Genomic DNA, 22,087 nt, shown 5'->3' with positions numbered 1-22,087 from the left:
TAACATAAAGTTCACAACAAATCCGAGTTTTATCTTCAGAACGTCCAATGTTGCACGGTTAAACTTCATTAAAGCCGTTAAAGTCCTGCCAGTGTAGTGTCATGGCGAATCGAAAATCATAGACGAAAAAAATGATGCGTTTGGGTAGTTTATATATCGTTTCTTGCTTTTTTATTGATCCCCGTAGGATCGCGTTTAATGAGAACTAAGTTTTATAAAACGAAGTTGTGCGATTGGTGAAATCCTCCCTTAGATATACTACTGAACGACATACTACTGAAAACAAAATCAATAATTGCAGTATATTATTTTTATGGGAGACATGGACACGACCACAGTCGAAGTTAAAAACGAAATCACTAAGCAAACTTGCAGTTGACGTCACATTTTTTTTTCTCCAGAAGGCGTTTTGTCACTAAACCTGAAAAATATACTGAGGGCCGCAAGAGTGAAGCTTACGGGGAAGTCAGCTAGATAAGATTCTAGCAGGGTAGGAACGGTCTAAGTCCTAAGAGATTGCGTGTCCAAAAAAAAAAGAGTGAGGCGAGATGATTTACTAGATAAATCTCACAAGATATATCCTAAGATATCTTATAATCTCAGAGTCAAACAAAATTCTTAAGTAAATAAAGTTCACACACAATATAATCAATTTATCATAGCATCTACTAAATCGTTTGTTTGGGAAACATTGTTAAAATAGCACGTATTTGCCAACAGTTATATATATTAAATAAGCCTGCTTTTATCGTAGAAATAAAATTCAATAATATAATTTCGATAAAAATAAGTTAAGACAATTTAATGAAAATAAAACGAAGTGCTAATTTTTGATTTGGGACTAATCTGGAATACATAATCTCAAAACATGTTTAAATAGATTGTGGCGAACTGAGCCAGGGCCTCGCTAGCAAGCAAGCTCGAGTTAACTGCGAAGTTTACCGAACGATGCATGAGTTTCGGTTTCGGTTTCGGCTATATTTTGGCCGAAACCGAAACTAAGGCCGAAACTAGATTTTTTGCCGAAACTGGCCGAAACCGAAACCGAAACCGAAAGTTCGGTCGGTCACTAGTAATAATGGTTATACGTGGGAGAGCCATGCTTCGGCACGAATGAGCCGGCTCGACCGGATAAATACCACGTTCTCACAGAAAACCGGCGTGAAACAGCGCTTGCGCTGTGTTTCGCCGAGTGAGTGAGTTTACCGGAGGCCCAATCCCCTAACCCCTACTCTATTCCCTTCCCTACCCTCAACTATTCCCTTCCCTTCCCTACCCTCCCCTATTACCCTATTCCCTCTTAAAAGGCCGGCAACGCACTTGCAGCTCTTCTGATGCTGCGAGTGTCCATGGGCGACGGAAGTTGCTTTCCATCAGGTGACCGGTTTGCTCGTTTGCCCCCTTATTTCATAAAAAAAATAGCCGAAAGCCCTCAGCCTAAATTGTTATTATGTTCTGAGCCTTAGTCCACCTTGCTCTACCGTCTTCTATAAATGCAAGTAGTTACCCAGTTGGAGAGCGGCGTGTCTATGAACCCATGTATGATCATCTTGGTGAGTCTTCGCGGGCTGAAGTTGGACTTCACGATCGTCTTGTTCACGTTCACGTTCAGAATCTGACCGTCTGTGGGATTCTTCTTGGTGTATAGAATGAACCTGGAAATACATCAAAATTAATTAAAGACGTGAGTAGAAGAACCAAGTAAGTAACAGCAAAAAAACGTTTTCTTTTTGCAGATATATGGAGGCTTTAGGACCGGAAAAATTATAAAAAAAAAAAAACTGGATTTTATGTGTAGCCAGATATATTTCTACACACGATTGTTTGACAAAATAATACAATGAAACCTACTAATAATAGCGCAAGTAAAATCTGAGATTTATTATTTTTAATTAGTGTTTTCAACAGAGGTCTTTGAACAATCGCCTCTTCAAGTCTAAAGGTTGTTGCCATAATTTGTCTCTTGTGTTATCTGATGAGTCATTATTATCAAACCTTGATATGAGATTCATCTCAAGAGGTCACTATAGTTCATTTACATAATGAGTTTTAGAAATGTGTTTTTCCTTAATATGTGTAAGTAGCAAAAACTTTTTAGGTGACTGATGACTGTATTCACCAACCTCATTCTAATGTTCAGTTGAACTTAGCGGCATAAAAGGAGATATATCTATTACTAGATGACGCCCACAACTCCGTTGCGCCAAAATTAGTTTATCGCGCGGGAACCGTACATTTTTCAGGGACAAAAAGTATCCTATGTCCTTTCTCGGGTCTCAAAGTATCTCCATGCTAAATTTCAGCAAAATCGGTTCAGCGGTTTGGGCGTGAAGAGATAACAGATAGACAGACAGACACACTTTCGCATTTATAATATTAGTATGGATGTTTCTTTTATACCTCACTTAAGTCCTTAGAGCCTAGGGATTTAGTTAAAACAAAACTTATGAGAGTTAGTGAAAATGGTGATACATTCCCTAAATTAGGGATGGCGAACCAATGGTACGCGACATAAAATTTAGATTACGCCAATGGTCCCAAAACTAGTATCGAAATTATTTTAACCAACAAAGAAGGTTATATCACGCCGGTTCTTCTCACCGGGTTAGTTCCCGAACCGGTGGTAGGCATCATGTAGACTTTCAGAGAACATTTGCAAAAAATTATCTATAATATAAAAATGAGTCGCTGAATGTGTTGCTAAGCGCAAAACTCGAGAACGGCTGAACGGATTGGGCTAATTTTAGTCTTAAAATATTCGTAGAAGTCCAGGGAAGGTTTTTAAGTGACACGAAGTTCACCGGGACAGCTAGTTCTGAATAAAAAAAATTTAGTTTGAGTTTGTGTTTGAGTTTGTAGATCCTCGCTGCCTCACTCGACTGCCAATCACCTGGTGTTGATGACGACCCTGGGCAGCGGGAAGACGTTGAAGGGTCTGTGGATGAGGTGGTACCAGCTGCGGGTGATGTTCAGGCAGCCCAGCTCGTCGTAGCACCGAGTCTCGTTCTCAACTGAAACAGGGTTTTTTTTTAAATGAAATAAGGGGGCAAACGAGCAAAGGGTCACCTGATGGAAAGCAACTTCCGTCGCCCATGGGCACTCGCAGCATCAGAAGAGCTGCAGGTGCGTTGCCGGCCTTTTAGAGGGAATAGGGTAATAGGGGAGGGTAGGGATAGGAAGGGAAGGGAATAGGGGAGTGTAGGAAAGGGAATAGGGTAGGGGATTGGGCCTCCGGTAAACTCACTCACTCGGCGAAACACAGCGCAAGCGCTGTTTCACGACGGTTTTCTGTGAGAACGTGGTATTTCTCCGGTCGAGCCGGCCCATTCGTGCCGAAGCATGGCTCCCCCACGAAACAGGGTCATGGGCAAAAAAAAAATTATTAACTAGAGATTTTTTTTGTGCTTTCGCTACCTATGTAAGGAAATCGTTTTAAGATTTTGTTATACTAGATACAGGGTGTAACAAAACTAAGTGTTAATACTTTAGTTTAGGGTGTGTATGTGTTCCTTATATTATAGAAGTCAGTTTAAAAAAACCTCTTTCAGCGCTGCTACTTTCACCGTGAACTCAATATAGGGAACTTATACACATCCTAAAGTATTATCACTTAGTTTTGTTACACCTTGTATGATATATTATTAAGTATACTATAACTACTAATTCATTTATAATATTAATAAACTGTATTCATTTCTCAAGTGTTAGTGCATGTCCCTAGATTGCTTTGCTTTGTCACATTAATGAAGGCATACAAATTCTTTAGAGGAACTTAAATAATCTTCCTTAATCTAGAATTTATCATTGTCCAAAATGACAAAAATTAACATAGCTCGACTTTGAATTCCGAGTAGGCTAGCTATGGCAATTTGCGAAAGACATCACATTTTTTTCAACAAATAAATTTATATATTATACGCATTCTCTCAGTTACACAATATGAGTTTTATTATTTTAAAGTAGTTATAATGTAGTAAGTAAGTACTTATAATAAAAATATAGTAATATATTTTAATTATTTACTTAAATTTAAATTTTATTACGTGTTTCGGAAATTGTTTCATCAAAAATTAGAACGACTGGTGAATATAAAAAAAATATATTGTTATTTACAACAACAACAGTTTATTTACACAAAATACTTTAATTTTATACATTTTGATTAATTGCCTTTCTAATTAGTTCTGAAACCATTCAACATTCGATGGATAAAATGTAATTTATGTTTGAGAACGTGTAGAAACTAAAAATATGTAGGTATATAAATAAATATTATTTAAGTATTATACTTCACGTCAATTCTTTATAATATTTGAAACGCAACATCATTGTATATTATTGTTATTTGTATAATTGCGGTATACAATTAGATACATATTTAATTAATTAGTTGTTACGTAATTTGAATAATATGAATGGATTTGAATCATTCAAGTTCATTTTGTGTCAATAGAACATCTAACATGATTCGAATCGTAAGATAATATATTATGTGCAATAATTATAATCGAATAATAATTCGAATATAATTGCACTGCTTTTTAAAAATAGGCATGTAGACTAACCTCTAACCGAAATCTTTTGTTTTAAGGATTTCTGTTTTGCCTGTGCTCAGTGATAGAAGAAAAGACATAAGAAACTCTAGCGTGCCATCATTTACATCTCTATATCCTGAGGACTTTTAAAATATTATGGTCCTTTATCAGCAGGATCATGATAAAGTGCTGAGGTGATCGTATCTATACAGGCTGTAACAAAACTAAGTGATATGTAAAAGTAGCAGCGCAAAGAGCAAATTTTTATTTATATAGACAAACGCCCCAGCGTCATGACTTTTCATATTCAAAAATTAAAAAAGTTACTCTTTCAGCGCTGCTACTTTCACAGTGAACTGCAGGTGACTCATAAACACCCTATAGTATTATCACTTAGTTTTGTTACAACTAACACCCTGTATACTCACTCGTATGAATGTATATTAGAATAAATGATATTATATTGTTAATTTAAGACAGCACCTAAAATTAAAATGATCCTTCCACTTTTTGTAACACTTACATGGTAACCATGGTATGTTGACCTCGATCCTGTCGGACCTGGCCCAGTTGAAGGGGTCTAGGATGCCGGAGAAGGCTGGCTGCAGCCCTAGCAGGATGCACCATAGCATCACCCGCAGGTGCCGATCAGTGAGGTACAGCCGCCGCATGGCTGGTGCGTTGGTAGCCCTGGAAGAGAAGACATGGGTTGAATAAGCTAGCCCAAAAATTTTAATCTTCCCCGTGTTCCATTAAGCGTTAAAAACGATCAAAACGATCAAAATGATCAAAATGCCTCCTATTTTAAACGTTTTGATAGTTTTTAACGCCTAATGGACCGCGGGGAACGTATTTTTTATCTGGAAAGGAGTTTATCGTAGTTATATTACGATAATGTAATCTTTTGTTTTGTTCTTCAATAACTTTAAATCTATAACCTATATTATAAAAAAATCGTAAAAAAAAAACAAAATGTTGAAAACTCATCGGAAATCTTCCTACGTATCTTGCTATTCTTAGCGGGCCTTTATATATAGGTACGCTCAATTTTATTGCGCAATATCACACAAAAATTTTATTGAACAACTTATTTGACACAAAGATTGAAATGCGGGCGCGTTTAATATTAACCCTAGTCGGTCATTAATATTGCACAATAAAAATCGTGCAGGAGCCTGCTTATATCACCTTTTTTGTTAAAATTGGATTGGTAATTAATTTAGTTATTAATAAACGGGCGTAATAAATATACGTCACTTACGAGTATTTATATATATCTGGACGCTGTTAAGCATTCGTGTACTAACCCACATAAAAATTACGTATTGAGTTATGAATGCAGTTATGTTCTATAAATGATTTAGAACAAGACTGCATTCAAAATTTATCAACAAAAAAAATTGTGGGTTAGGACACTAATGCTTAACAGCGACCATCTATCTTTTTAGTCTAGCTCTATAATTTCAATCTTTAAAGCTTCATAAACATAAATCTGCTGATAGAAAATCACTAAAAGTTGAATCGACACTCAAATATTCCGAGTTCACTCAAATATTTGGTTTTTAGATGCTTTATAAACGCATTTCATAATAATTGTTTATCGTAGATTTAAGTGAATCAGTTGTTTCAATTTCAAAATCAATCAGTATTTTACGCTACGATGTTATATGGAACAAACTCGCATTATGTTGAATATTAAAATGAATTATTTAATTCTTAGCACAACGATTAAAGATTTTGGCAATAAAGTTGATTACTAGACGGTTGCAAACACATTAGTAGCTTGTGTAACGTTACAGCTAGAGATACAGAGATTAGATTAACACTAATTAAACACTTAATATTGAGTAACTTAGAACATAGTTTTTGCAAAACATACTCAACGACTAAAGGCTGGTACGTGCAAAAATTATTATAAAGAATGTCTAGGAATTCCCAAGAATATTGGATGCAAATAGGAAGTACACTGAAGTTATTTAAAACTATTGTATATCAAAGTATTTCCAAACGATATTATACGTGGGAGAGCCATGCTTCGGCACGAATGGGCCGGCTCGACTGGATAAATACCACGTTCTCACAGAAAACCGGCGTGAAACAGCGCTTGCGCTGTGTTTCGCCGAGTGAGTGAGTTTACCGGAGGCCCAATCCCCTAACCCCTACCCTATTCCCTTCCCTACCCTCAACTATTCCCTTCCCTTCCCTTCCCTACCCTCCCCTATTACCCTATTCCCTCTTAAAAGGCCGGCAACGCCGCAGCTCTTCTGATGCTGCGAGTGTCCATGGGCGACGGAAGTTGCTTTCCATCAGGTGACCCGTTTGCTCGTATCACGTTTTTATTTCATAAAAAAAAAACATAATTTATCTCTATTAGTTCATCGAGTCACACGTTCGCATTAATAATAACAGTATGGAATATGAAATCTGTACTTAATATTATAAATGCGAAAGTGTGTCTGTCTGTGTGCTCGTCTGTCTGTCTGTCAGTTATCTCTTCACGCCCAAATACTGAACCGATTTTTCTGAAAGGTATGGAGATACTTTTAGTCCCGGGAAAGGACATAGGATATTTTTTATTCCGGAAAAATGTACGATTCCCGCGCGGTATACGAATTTTGGCGTTTTGGAATTGGAATATGAAAGCGCTACGTTTGGACACGAAATCATAAGCTTACAAACAACCGGCTTACTATCAGGTGATTCGTCCGCTCACAAGTCATGCAATGGGCCGATCATGTGTAGATTGTGTAGCATATTAGAATGTACTCATACTTAGTATTGGCAAACTTGCGAATTGCGATACTCGCATATTGCAGGCATGGCTATTGCTAATCCAGTAACTGTCATAGTCATAGTCATAGTGCGTATAGTGCTGTAACACATGTGCTAATACCACATGACCTAAAATATTGCGTATGAAAATGGCGGAAATTTTTTCATATTTTTTCTCTTTGAAGAACCTCGAAATCTTAGGACTGTCGCAATTTTCATGTGTGTGTATCTTCATTGATTTGAGACAAATAAATATTAGAAAATTGCCTTATTCATATCCTTCCCTGGGACGCAAAGTATATACAAAACTTCATTAAAATTGGTTCAGTTTTCATCGTGGCGAGATAAAATAGACAGTGTTTGAAAGACAGACAGACTAGATTAACTTTCACGTTAATATAAACTAATAATATAAGGGTAGATATGTTTATCTTCGTGTTCGTCTTCTTTATTCAGGTCAGGTGTTATACTAATTCGATTAACCAATTTTTATGTCTTGTTACTGTAAGTACGTATGTGGGGCAATGTTTCGTAGTAAAATGCCCAATATCCTTTAATTCATATCAAGCCACCGAGTATCACGTATGTCGCCAATGCCCTCTTTAACGAGCATACGAGAATTTTTGCAACATCTACCATGTACGGCCAATATAAACTTTGCGCAAAGCCTTAAGTATATCGGCGCCGTTCCTTAAGTTCTTGCTTAACTGGCGACACGGAAGGAATCAGATATTATGTCAGATCACAATAAATCATAATTTAATGTCTATTCATGAATAATTTGCATGAAATTATCTTTTATGAGATTCTAATGGTGCATACCCACTTCTCTAATTTTACTGCTGATGGGCTTGGAACTAGTAGGTAGGTAGAGTATGTGTGTTTGCTAACTTTATGTAACATTGTGTTTGGGAATTATTCATGCCCTTTGGAAGTCTCGCTGACCGTATATTTCGGTTTTATTTACAATCTATATCCAACTGTAACAAATCGTGTTATTTTTACACTTGGTGTTGTTGCAATTGCGTAAAAGTTAATTCTTGGATAATATCATGTTATATAGTAGGTACAAAGAGAAAATATGATATTATAACACACTACGCGGTAGAGCCATGCTTCGGCACGAATGGGCCGGCTCGGCCGGAGAAATACCACGGGCTCACAGAAAACGTTTCGCCGAGTGAGTCAGTTTACCGGAGGCCCAATTCCCTTTTCTTCCATATTCCCTTCCTTATCTACCCTGTAATCCTACTCCCTGTTAAATCCGGCCCAATCCCCTGACCCCTACCCTATTCCCTTCCCTACCCTTCCCTATTACCCTATTCCCTCTTAAAAGGCCGGCAACGCACCTGCAGCTCTTCTGATGTTGCGTGTGTCCATGGGTGACGGAAGTTGCTTTCCATCAGGTGACCCGTTTGCTCGTTTACCCCCTTATTTCATAAAAAAAAACACTACTGTGGGGTATTCTTCTAAACAGCTTCTCTTAACTCTTACATTTTGAAGTCTTTCAATCTAGCTGTTATATTGGCCAGAGGTTCTCTGAAGAGAAACCAACCTTTACAACATAACACACGCCAACCAAGAACAAACAACACTTTGCAAAAATAAAGTGGTGTTAAACAACATAATTATTACCGTAACAACGCGTACATTATATTATTACACCTCCCATATGCATGTTAACAATGAACACTAGAGTCTCACTTTTTCTCGATACCATTGTTATTTGTTAGCGCTTTCACCTCAAAACAAAACACGAGTAACTTTGGTGATTATAGCTTAATATAGTGACAACAATTAACTATGCATGTTACATACTTATTACGCACGCAATTATGGCTGTAGCTAGAGTCAGATTTGAGGTAGGGCAGCATTGGTTACAGGTAGGGCGGAAGTAAAAAAATAATCATAATTGATTGATTTTCTTTGGTTTTGGTATTTTTAAGGTAGGGCATTATGATTTTAAGGTAGGGCATTGCCCCACAATGCCCCACCCCTAGCTACGGCCGTGCTGACGCAATGAAGGATTTGTCTTTAGGGTTTCCATAACCAGAATGAGAATAAGCTTAGCTTGGTCATCAATAACTGTAGAGTTTCTTTCTGCGGAAGAATAGACAAATCAGTAACCAATCAATATAATATCAAACCTATCTAATTACTAGATGACCCGGTAAGCTTCGTATCACTTCTCTCCTAATATAAACCTTCCTTTGTCGTTCTCGAGTTTTAGCGAGACTGACAGAACTGAAAATTAAGTTTTTTTTTTATAGAATATAGATGGTCACTATAATATTAATCAGTTCCAATGGTCACGTAAGGCCGATGATAAAAAAACCTACTAACCTGTGAAAAAAGTCAATCAATTTATATGATCTATCTTTGAAGCTTTCAACAAAGACTTCTATTTATTTAAATAGAATTCTTTAGCTTTCAAGCATAATATCTTTCCTACAACGTATATAAAAAAAACAACGTTCGCTGAATCGGCTAGTAATAATGAATAATTTTTTATTCATTTAACTTTCCCAACTACACAAACTATGCTTTTTGTGGATACAGATACACACAAAGATTTTAAATTATTTCTTCTAAAGTAAGTATAATTTTTTTTATTGGAATTCTGTGCCTCGTTATTTTGATTAAGTAATGTATAAGGCGCTTTAAAGCTCGTTATTTATTATGTTTTAGAAAGACCTGTCTTGACCGTGACCTAAAAACATTTACATAGACCATAGTCATAGACCGTTTATTATAAATGCTGTCTATGTATATTAATTATTAACATAATTGGCAGTATTTAATAAAATTCGTTTTACCATAATTGTTTATTAAATTCAGACACCTTGATTTATTACTTACGATAATAATAAATGTTTTTACAACAAAATATGTTTATAAAAGCGAATTCCTAATTCCTTCGCGGGTCTCAAAGTTCATCAAAATCTATTGTACGGTACAAGATTGACACATTCGTATTCACAATATTTGTATGTTGAGTATGGTTGGACTCCTAAGTACGGGGTATTTCGAATATTTTAATATGGCAACTCAGCATATTGCAACGCGTAACGAGCATGCTATTTTTTTTCGTAAAAAGTTAAGTCGACATATTATGCGCTTCTCACTTGTTTTTTTTTTGTATCTTTTGTAAAAATTATTTTAGCGCGGAATTAAAATTAATCTTAAGGGGGCGACTAACCCTAAAGTGTCGATTTTATAATTCATTTTTATACTTGAAAATAAGCCCCGAATTGTTTCATTTTCTAAAATTAGATACTAAATTATATTTCCGAGAATTGAGAACGAGCAAAAACACGATATCTTAAAATTTTCTCGATAGAAAAAAATCACAAAGATGCATCCAATTTTCACGAATTTTTCATTTATTGTCATAACCGTGCACTGAACTAAGTTAATATTTTAACACATTGTATAAAATTCTATCATTGAGAGATCGACCTAGCGGATTTTTAAAATGTTGCATATTTATCGAGTTATTGAGAAAAAACTAATTTGGCGATGAATCCGCGTCGTTCTTTTTCACCTGGCATATGAAAGACGGGCGTGAGTGTGAAGAGAAAAGGACAATGTTTAATTTTTGGGGTTAGTCGCCCTTTCAATTTTAGTTCATGACACTTCTTAGAGCTTTCACTCACTTGAGACCCAGAGTGTTAAAAGACAGACTTTTGCAATACAGAATATTTATTTCCAGCTGGCGATCTTCATATTATGTTTCGGACAGCGTCTGTCGTAAGACTGTCTGAGGTGAGCGAGAGCCTTAACACGCTTCAAGCCTGTTATCATTTAATTACCAGATCGCCGTAACAAAACTAATCGTAACGGTAAAAGTAATTTATGACGTAACACGCTTTCACTGTCATCGACACTTTGATCACAACTGGTTTAATCTTATCATATTAAATCTACGTCCTTTGTTGTGGCGGTAATGAGTTGTAATCTTGATATAATAGCTCGGTAATACGGCAAAGTAATATGACAGTAGAGTGTAGACCATTCATATTTGACACAGAATTGGGTGCACACAAAACAGCTATTGCAGATTATACTTTTTAGAGCAGATTAATGCAATATATCATGTCACGTGTTCGTGTTGTGCTGCTTGAATGTAATATCAAGGACACGGTAGTGTTGTAAAAATTTGAACTACTTGGTGGACTAGTTGATCAACTGACTGGGAACATGTCCTAAACGGTAAACCTACATGTCTAGCTGCAGTATATCTGGGGTCTTTAGGCTACGCGAAAATCCTTGCGAAAATTATAGTTGCTATGAACCTATACTTGAAGGTCAACTTACGAATTATGCACACATTTCAAATAGTCAAATGTTGGTTTATGTAATAGGCGTGAGTTTACACATAAGTAAATAACATAATTTGATAAAGGTGAGACATTTTTGCGGTCCCAAGTTCATCTCTTACATAACTTAAAGAAGATAAGGACCCGTCGCGTTCAAATGTCTTTTAAAACCGATTATAACTAAACCGTATATTGAACCGTTTGGGGTGGAAACCCTAGGCGCATGGAGTCCGGGGGCACATAAGCTTTTTAGACAGATATCTAAAAAGCTTATTGAAGCCACCCGAGACCCCAGAGCCGGGAGTTACCTGGCACAGCGGATAGCAATTGCCATCCAACGTGGCAATGCTGTCAGCTTGCTGGGCACTCTGCCAGATGGGGACGACCTGGCGAAGTTTTTCTTTTTATAGCTTTATACTTTAAGTTTGTATATATTTGTATATTTTAGATTGTATGTTTTAGTGTTTAGATTGTTATCAGTATCTTTGTTAAATAATTTATTAACTGAACCATAATTTATTACGTATTAGGTTTATACCTATACCAATATTACAAATTTAAAGTCAATATTTGAATACACATTCCTATTTAAAACATTAGTAATACGCGTGTCGCGTAGTCAATGTTTTGTTAAGTAAAACCTTTCTTTTAAACTAGAAAACATTTAAGTAAATACCATATCAGAGAAAACTTTTAAGTAGGTCAAGACCAAAGTTAATAAAAAGCTCATCTGCGTATTTAAACTATGAACCAGTTAAATATTGCCATTTAAACCTTGTTAGAAATTTAAATATTTCATATTTTCTAGGTATTGCAGTCTGAGTCTTAAACTGATCGTGTAAGCGAAGAATTTGCAAAAAATGTACACATTTTTTTAGAGGATTATATTTTGTTCAAATGGATTTTTCGTACAGTTCACGCAAAATGTTAAGTTAGCTTATACAAAACTGGAAGGAACAATCAGCGCATGTGTACAACATTTACTAATATCGTGTCACCGTCTGATCACTTATCTATAGCTTTATCCCTTCTTATTCTAACTCCTTGCCCTATTAAAGCGACCTCAAATTCGAACACTTTCTCTTTTGTTCCTCTTCCATTTTTGCCGAGCGTTCTAAAAGTTGTGCGCGACTTTATAATAAACTGTATGCTGCTATAACGCGCGGTTCCCGCTGCGTCTGAACCGAAGAATAACCCAAGACCACATGACGTAAGTTACGGAATTATTTAATTTAATAATTATATTGTGACTTTTGTGAGCTAATTTCTTGTATTTTATTATTATGGCGTATGTGACCCGCAAATCTCATTCCATATTAAGTCATGTCAAGGTGGTCGTGTGCGAGTTTTTTTTACATGTGTGTTATTATGTCACAAATGAACATTATGCCAAATTGATCGTAAGGTCAATAATTTAAATTTTTGTTTGGAGTCGGTCTTAAATCGAAACTAAGGCTGCCATTTTATAAAATGTCATTTGGGACACCAGCACACTTATGCCTTATGTCATTAATATTGTATCATTATCATTTAATAGAGGCTCAAGTGAAAAATAACGTCATTTTATATGATAACAACATAAATGCATCCACGCCCGAATGAGAATATCAAAGAGGTGCCAAAATATCCTTGAACGGCTATATTTACTATCGAAACATGAATGTCGTTATGGAAATAATAAAGATTAGTTTTTGTGTCAGTTTTCCATTTTTGTGTGATAATTTTAAAAAGGTCAATGACCTACATTGAGGTCAAAAAACCTATATAAATAATCAAAATAATAAATAACCAAAATATCATTTCCCAAGTTTCTTAAGTCACGATTTAGCTAAAACTCATCTTACCTAAAATCCTGAGATTCTTAAGGAAAATAATATACATGGGGAAAGCACTTTGTAACCTTTGAAATACGTCATATTGGGAATGTCGGTTATCGCCCATATTTTATCGAGCCATTTAATGTTGACTTTAGTCGCTATATCATATTTTGACTGTACGAATAAGCCAATATAAAAGGTTTTAGCTTTATTTATTTATTGATTATAAATAATTTTTAATATTAATATGTTTAACTGTAGATGCTTAATTATTGTTATATATAATTTATATTTGACAGATTTATGTTTGACCATGGAAGTTGGAACATAATACTTTGCTATAAATCGTTAAAATGGATGCAAATGCGAAATGAAATCATAAGAGCGGGTTTTATGTGGGTCACTATAAGAATGCAGAGAAAACGTGGAAATTCGATATTATAACAATAATTCATCTTTATTATCTTGTTGTAGACTAACAACTAACAAGCTTTACTCACAAATTGTTTTGTGCGCTGAATGTGGAAAGTGAACTATCTTCCTATTGAAGAAATTTTAATGACATAAATCAAGGCTTCTTCAACCTTTTAGTGTAAGTAAAGGATACTATTACTAAGACTTCGGTGTCTGTCCGTCTGTCTCCAGGCTGTATCTTAAGAACCGCTATAGATAGAGAGTTGAAATTTGCCCCTATCTTTGCGATAATATAGTGTTAAGATTAAGATGATACAATATGTTAATGGTGTCTTTTTTTTAATGAAATAAGGGGGCAAACGAGCAAACGGGTCACCTGATGGAAAGCAACTTCCGTCGCCCATGGACACTCGCAGCATCAGAAGAGCAGCAAGTGCGCTGCCGGCCTTTTAAGAGTGAATAGGGTAATAGGGAAGGGAATAGGGTAGGGGTAAGGGCCTCCGGCGAAAAAACTTACTCACTCGGCGAAACACAGCGCAAGCGCTGTTTCACGCCGGTTTTCTGTGAGAACGTGTTATTTCTCCGGTCGAGCCGGCCCATTCGTGCCAAAGCATGGCTCTCCCACGTAAAGATCTTATTGTCTCACATATCATTGTCATTTTAATCGACGTGCAAATATTTAATGATGATTTTGTCAAATTAAAATTATAATACTTGATAATATTAATATAAAATCATTCTTTAAGTTATTTATTAGTTAACAAAACATATATTATGTCAATTTTTATTTTTATATTAACTAGAACTAGTAGAATGTTTTTATATTCAGTTAGCATGCTCACATTGCATGTTATTAACTGTTCGTAATATTTTATGTCATTTGCTGTAAAAAACTGCAATAACCAGAACTTAGACGGAAACGCACGTGCGGGAAACCAAGTGTAAACAATTATTATCTGTGATGTCGGGAAGTTGTTACAATGTTTATCACTGTTCAATATTCTAGAGATAAATATTTTTTTAACATAAGAACTCTTCCAAAGTGGTAACATGTGTTTTCCCTCTATTTTTTTATGATAAGTCTAAAAAAATATATGATGTACATTACTATAAAACCACCCACGAAAATTGGTTTGAACGAGATCTAGCAAGTAGCTTTTTTATACGTCATAAATGGTGAACCTTAATTTTACTTTCATTAAATCAAATATAATATAAATATAAATCAAAAAACTTTTCATTTCATAAAAATAAACCTTATTGCTGCTGCGGAAACCTTCATGGGCGAGTCTAACTCGCACTTGGCCGGTTTTTTACTTAAGATTTAACATTTGACAAACCTTGTAACTTACCTACTTCGTCATCTTGCTTATAATATAAGCTATATGTAGAATCAACATTTTTTTCAAATCATTTTCCCGGTCCCAAATCCTCCATTTATGCAAAAAACGACAGTCTTCAAATTGTTAGTTACCCACTTCTTTCACTCATGTCTTCTTGTATGTGAAATCTATAACAGGTAAACTCTTGTGTCAAGGCGCTCGTTTGCTAATCTTTGTTCGATCGATTACCAATCGGTTTTCACAATCGTGGCGCTCTATATGTGCCAACTTATTGTCATAGACTTGGTGCCCAATTCTAAAGCCATCTTTTAATAAAATCCGGGCAGATGGGTCATCTGATGGAAAGCAAATATCGCGCACGGACACTCGCAACATCAGAAAAGTTGCGGGTGCGTTGCCGGCCTTTTGAGAGGAAATAAACTCTCTTCTGAAAGTTTGCAGGTCGAATTATTCTAATTATGCGAAACGAAATAATATTTAACCGAAAATTAAGACTTACGATTGGCTGGGTCAAGTTTTTGTAAATCTATAAAGTAAGACAGCCTGAGATCAAAGCGACGATAGAAATATGAGAATTAGGGCCCACATTTTGTCCCTTTATGGCAAAGGGACAATATATTATGTGGGCCCAAAGCTGTAATGGCTTGTCTCTGCTCTATTTATATTCCATATGTTCTATATGTTAAATCATGCATATGATCATGTAAGACATAAACGCATGTAATGAACCGTACTAAATACGGGTTTTAGATTGTGTTTGATAATTTAGAATGTACATAAGATCGTTGAAATATTTAGTCAGTTTTTTAACTCATAGTGTATGTTTTATAATGTTTTGTTACGAATTTTCAGAGAAGTTGTTTAATGTTTTATCGTATTACAGCAAAAACGTTACTTTATTTTGTGAAAAAAAAGCGTGAGCTCTTTAGGAGGTTATAACAATAATTAATGTCGTCACTATTTCAAATTAATACAAAAATAAATGACAAATCAGTTATTTTTGGACCGATTAACTATATCGATAAAATAAATAAATATTATCTTCATGCCAAAGTTTTATAAATGCGAAAGGATGATTATCTGTTATTTTTAGATCGATTTAGTTTAAAATAGTACGTCTACACGACAAGGCTTGAAGACATTGAGTCTCGGAAAAAGCCATAGGATAGATTGGATTTATCCTGTTATAGGATTTATTACCCAAAAAATGTACGGTTTCCGATTGAATAAATAACATTTGTTTATACAGTAGCAATGTCGACCAGTATGTTTAGTGTTTACTCTACATACAGTCGGTTAGATAACGCGCTATCGAAAGACATCAACGCGCACGAATGCTAGCGTTCGAGACGCTTAGTGTTACATAAACTAATTATTTCTTGTTCCACACAAAACGTGATTGATTTAGATGTGTAAATATAGCGTAACGTTTTCTTTAGAACCAAAAAGAATAAAAATGAATAATGCATTACTTAATGCATTATTGATACAACTATCAACTAAAAAACCTAATTAATATTATGTGCTGAAACATACCTATCTTTTATTTGCAAATGAATTAAAAAATATATTCTTCAAAATAACTTTTACACAGTTCCTGTTTTTTAAGTACACAGTTAAATCATAAGTGTGTAGAAGAAATGTAATCCACCTGTATAATATGGTCGCTGTTAAGCATTTGTGTACTAATCCACATTTTTTTTGTTGAAGTACGAATGCAGCCTTGTTCTAAACGATCTTAAGAACATAAAGTCTACATTCATAACTCGATATGTATTTTTTTTGTGGGTGTGTCATATAATATAGCCACCTTTCTGAAGTTAGTTAGAAAAGGAAACAGCAATTTGCAGGATCTAATAAGATACATTGCTATCTCTAAATATCTAAAATTGGTTCAGATCTTACATAACAGCTAGTACATAATTTGAACCAATAACCGAACAGGCTCCACCACTTTCGCCGAGGGGTCACTCACTTAAGGATTTCTTGAGAAAGAAGTTGGCTTCAGGGCCGACCAGATATGAAAGTTGGAAGGAATCTTAATGGACGAATGTTCGTCCGGTGTATAAGAATTAAATAAGTCACCTTATATTGATAAATCTTCCAAATTAAGTACCAATTTAGTTCCTAGGTCGTATTATACAGGTGTACCGATTCAGATATTCAAAGTACCAAACCTTACTTAAAATTTTTGACGACCTCTATGGCTCAGTGGTGAGTTGGTAGCTCAATCCCGCCGACGAATCAAAAAATTTTCAAAGTTCCTGGATCATGGATGTGTATCATATAATAAAAATCTTAAATATATGTATAGTATAAAAGTATTAAATATATTTCCGTTGTTTGGTACCTGTAATACAAGTACATCAGGTACTTACCACGGGGCCAGACTGACGTGGTGTGAAGCATCCATAAATATTATTATTATTATAAATTCGATTCGACGAGCTAAATTTTATAACGTATTTTTATTTTCACTTGAACAAACGAAAAACAATAAAAGACTAGTCACTAGACTCATCTTCGTACGTTCAGTTTGTCGCATTGAACTATGCTTTTACCGTAACAAAAAATTTATAAAGCAAAAATACTTAAGCCGGTTATAAACAAACATATTTTTTTATTTAATGATAGTATGCATTCACTATAAAATGATAAGATTTAAGGCTCCAATTTAATTTTTTACTTGTGCAGCGTGTGAAGTATACACACAAACTTCTAGCTCATAAATAGGAAAAGCTCAAACAATAAGCTAATAAAATATATCATCATCTCGACAGCACTTTCACAGGAAACTCACACAATGCTAGGGAAGCTATAAACGCATTCAAATTGCTATCACTTTACCGCAACACTACACTTAAGAGTTACAATAAAAAAGAGCAGCTAGAGATGAATAAGCGTGGGGTTCCTATAATTTTATTCGTGTCAGCTTCTTTTTCCTCTCATACATAGTTCATACCTAATATAAGTAATAACTAGCTATTTGACCCAGCTTTGCTCGGTATTCGATGAAAATGACATTTTCTAAAAATGATTCCTAGCTAGATCGATTTATCGCCCCCGAAACCCCCTATATACTAAATTTCATGAAAATCGTTGGAGCCGATTTTGAGATTCCATATATATATATATATATATATATATATATATATATATATATATATATATATATATATATATACTAGATGTCCCGCGCGGCTTCGCCCGCGTAAATTAGAAATTTTACAGAATCCGTAGGTACATTTTCCCATAAAAAATATTTCCCCCGTTTTTCCCACATTTTCCTGAGTTTCTTCTGTCGTATTAGTCTTAGAGTAATAATATAATATAACCTTCTCGATAAATGATGAGTCTTACTCGATAAATGATCTATCTAACACTGAGATAAGTTTTTAAATCGGACCTGTAGTTTCTGAGATTGACGCGTTCAAGCAAACATACGCTTCAGGTTTATAATATTAGGTAGATATAGATTTTTTTTAATTATCGCTTGACAAACTCGAGTCTCGATCTAAAAGACTATGAAATGGTATAATATGGTAGTGATGATGATGATGATGATGATGAAGAATGTAATTTGCATAGTAGCATATGCTTTCTGTTCTTAAAACAACGCCGAAACTCCCAAACTTGTATCTATAAAGAATCAGGAATTCTCTCAGCACCTTCCGAACCACGGTATACCAGGTATATCTCGGTGCAAAATCTTACTTGTTGGTAGCATATGCTTAGAATACTTCTCACGAAACCGAAGTCACCATATGTTTCCCTATAAGTTTTGAGGAGTTCCCTCGATTACTTATGGATCCTTCATCAGATCACCACTTTTCTGAATATAATACCAAATTGGGATGATACCCTATATACCAAAAGAAAAATTTTGAAAATCGGTTAACAAACGGCGGAGTAATCGTTGAATATAAGAAAACGAACATAACACCTCCCCCATTTTGAAAGTCGGTTAAAATTGTAGCCTATGTGTTATTTATTTAATATTTTAATCAGCACATGAACTGAATAACAAAATTTTTTTCAAATTAATCGTAGCACCATCTGTCAGGACAAACTAAAATTGAAATAGAATAATATTGAATGCGATGATAGCGCCGTCCGCCGGATCTAATGTAAAACATTCCAAAATCAACAACTCCTTATAAATAAGAAATTAATTGAAAAAACATTTTCCAGTAGACCAAACTGTAAATCTAAACCATTCTCGAATCTCCACGAACACACACAAAAAATTTCATCAAAATTGGTCCAGTCGTTTAGGAGGAGTTCAGTCACATACACACGCACACAAGAAATATATATATTAAGATATATATATATATATATATATATATATATATATATATATATATTTATAATTATATATATACAACCTACCTAATGATTACAGCTGTGAAGACCTGACCAGCTAGGGTTTCACTGTAAATAACTGATCAACACTACTAGAATTAGCCGTTCGTATTTTGCTGTAATTGTGTATAAGTAATAAGACTAATAAGTAATTTAAATATATATTCATAGATTTTTCTAAAAACCTTGGTGACCTTTGCAACCATAGAGGAAGACTTTAAATTGTTCTTCGTGCATCCGTTGTCTGATTGCCATAACACAAGTTTTTACTTAGCATGGGATTAGACGACGTGATGTACGCTACCTAGCTTAAATTATACTATTGTATGCTTAATAAAGAATTTGAATACTTGAATACTTCAATACTTTGTTTGTTAATTATAATAATATATTATTATCTAATGTTGCTAGTTTTAGAGATGAGAAGGGCCAGAGCCCACAACCGTAAAAATTATATTTCTCGTAGCCTTTAATCTCTTTTACATTACAATAAAATTAAATACATACAAAAGCCATACACTTAATAAGATGTAGCCACGTTAATGACCTAGCACTAGGTCATACGCGAAAGTGTTTTCTCCCAGGCTGTATAGAGTTGCCGATGAAAGTTATTGGAAAAGTGATCGGCCGCTGTTTCGTCTTACCTAGCGTTTTAGTGCTCAATTTACTTATGAAAGCCTGCGACTCGTTAACTACTCTTGCGATTGTAAACAATGCTGCTAGATATAATAATAATTATAACAATACAAATTTTAGTAGTGAATACATTTTTTTTAACGTTTTGAAAGTTGTAACTGTTTGCCGTTATGAGTAAAGCCTTTGTTTATATATTTTACAAATACATAGCGCCAAACTCCAACTCTCAAAATTCGTCTATCGCGGGAAATCGTACATTTTTCAGGATAAAACTTTATATAGGATCCTTATCCTATGACACCAAGTTTTTCCATACCAAATTTCAGCGAAATTGGTTCAGCGATTTGGGCGTCAAGACATTAATACAGACAGATAAACAAAAGAAATACCATGACTAAAATACACATCATTTAAGTATCTTCCTTCCTTCCAGTCTTGTGCCTGTTAGTATAATTATTATTAATATAATATATTAAGCTCGATAGTGCTTTGATTTTTTAAGCTGAGATTCAATATTTTTATATTGCAGCAAGAATTAGGGCCTGTTTCACCACTTTCTGATAAAGTGCCTAATAGGCTATTCACAACTTTTTTGACAGATTCTCCATATTTGATCTGTCAAGGTAATTGGTGGATAGCCTTATCAGGAAGTGGTGAAACAGGCCCTAAACCAAATTAATGTGGAATAGAATTATTCTGAATATCATGCGGCTTGTAGTATGTACTAATTTGATTCCAAGGCAAATGGGGGACCTACGTAGTTTGGTCGCGTTACGTCAAACCCATCAGAGCGATCACAGCTAACATTGATTTGACATAAGTCGACCAAATGACGTAGGTTCGTCAACGGCCTAGGAATCAATTTCCTTGATGATAGCTTATCATTGAAATTGGTAGCATTACCGAAAGATTTATTAACATTAATTACATCAAAATAAATTCAAATGCAGTATAGCTATGAAAATTTATAAAAAAAAAAAAGGTTAAGGTTATCCTCAAATATGGCGTCCATTGTGGACTTTCACTAGGGATTTGACAGTTCATTTGACATTTTGTTATGGTTAAAGTTAAAGTTATAGTTAAAGTAGGTGGTGCAACCCACCCTTAATATTTTCTCTACACAGCTACGTCGAGCATCTATTTTATTAAATACATATTATTTATATACACGTTTTGTTATGTAACATAATATGACCTAAAACCTTCTAAAATGCGGTCAGTCCCGCATGACTTAGAGGGTTCCTTAGTCAATAAGAAATATTTATGGTTATGCCTCAGTTTTATTTAAAGGAAAAGTTAAGAAACACCTAAACACCTTAAGAAACAACAAATGTGGCAGTAATAGCATTTTCTAAGGGTGTTTTTGCAATGATTTTGCTTAAAAAAAAACTTTATTGCACACTGTATGATCACAGTAACTAAAATATTATTGATTATGTATAGTAAATTCTGTAATACGTAGAAAGAAATAGCGCAATATTTACAAAATACATTTCGTTAGTGAAATTTGGTTGTACAATATACTATGGAACTTATTACAATGGTCCTTACTATAGATACGGAACCCACAAAGCGCAAGGCTACTCGCACTTGACGAGTTTTTTAATGAATTCTCCTCGTACGCTCGTGCCTAGTATGTGTATGTGTATGAATACTATGAGTTGTGTGACACAACGTGTTTACTTTTGCTGTGATCGATATTACTAGAAAGGAAACAAAAATAGTTGCCACTGACAAACAAGTTCGTAAGAGAAATATATATTATATTTACGGCTTGCAGATATATGAGTACTTAATTTTTGTTTAATGTGTTTATGTGAAGTCATGTGAAGTCCTTGACATGAACTCTATACATTATTTGTCAAAGTCTTCGTTAACATAAATGT

At 34.7% G+C, this 22,087-nt stretch overlaps 1 protein-coding gene across 1 annotated transcript in view; it reads right to left on the bottom strand.

Annotated features, from left to right (window-relative positions):
* Positions 1-22,087, bottom strand: part of LOC121731306 (pancreatic triacylglycerol lipase-like) — a 55,186-nt gene that overhangs the window by 15,300 nt on the left and 17,799 nt on the right. Inside the window, exons 2-4 of the mRNA XM_042120686.1 lie at positions 5,059-5,225; positions 2,891-3,011; positions 1,508-1,655 (exon numbers count right to left, since the gene is read on the bottom strand). Coding sequence (XP_041976620.1) covers positions 1,508-1,655; positions 2,891-3,011; positions 5,059-5,206 — 417 coding nt within the window. The 5' untranslated portion in view covers positions 5,207-5,225. The remainder of the gene's footprint in view (positions 1-1,507; positions 1,656-2,890; positions 3,012-5,058; positions 5,226-22,087) is intronic.

This window comes from Aricia agestis, chromosome 10 (genome assembly GCF_905147365.1).
Source record: "Aricia agestis chromosome 10, ilAriAges1.1, whole genome shotgun sequence".
Lineage (NCBI taxonomy): Eukaryota > Metazoa > Arthropoda > Insecta > Lepidoptera > Lycaenidae > Aricia > Aricia agestis.
This window is presented reverse-complemented; position numbering and strand designations above follow the sequence as displayed.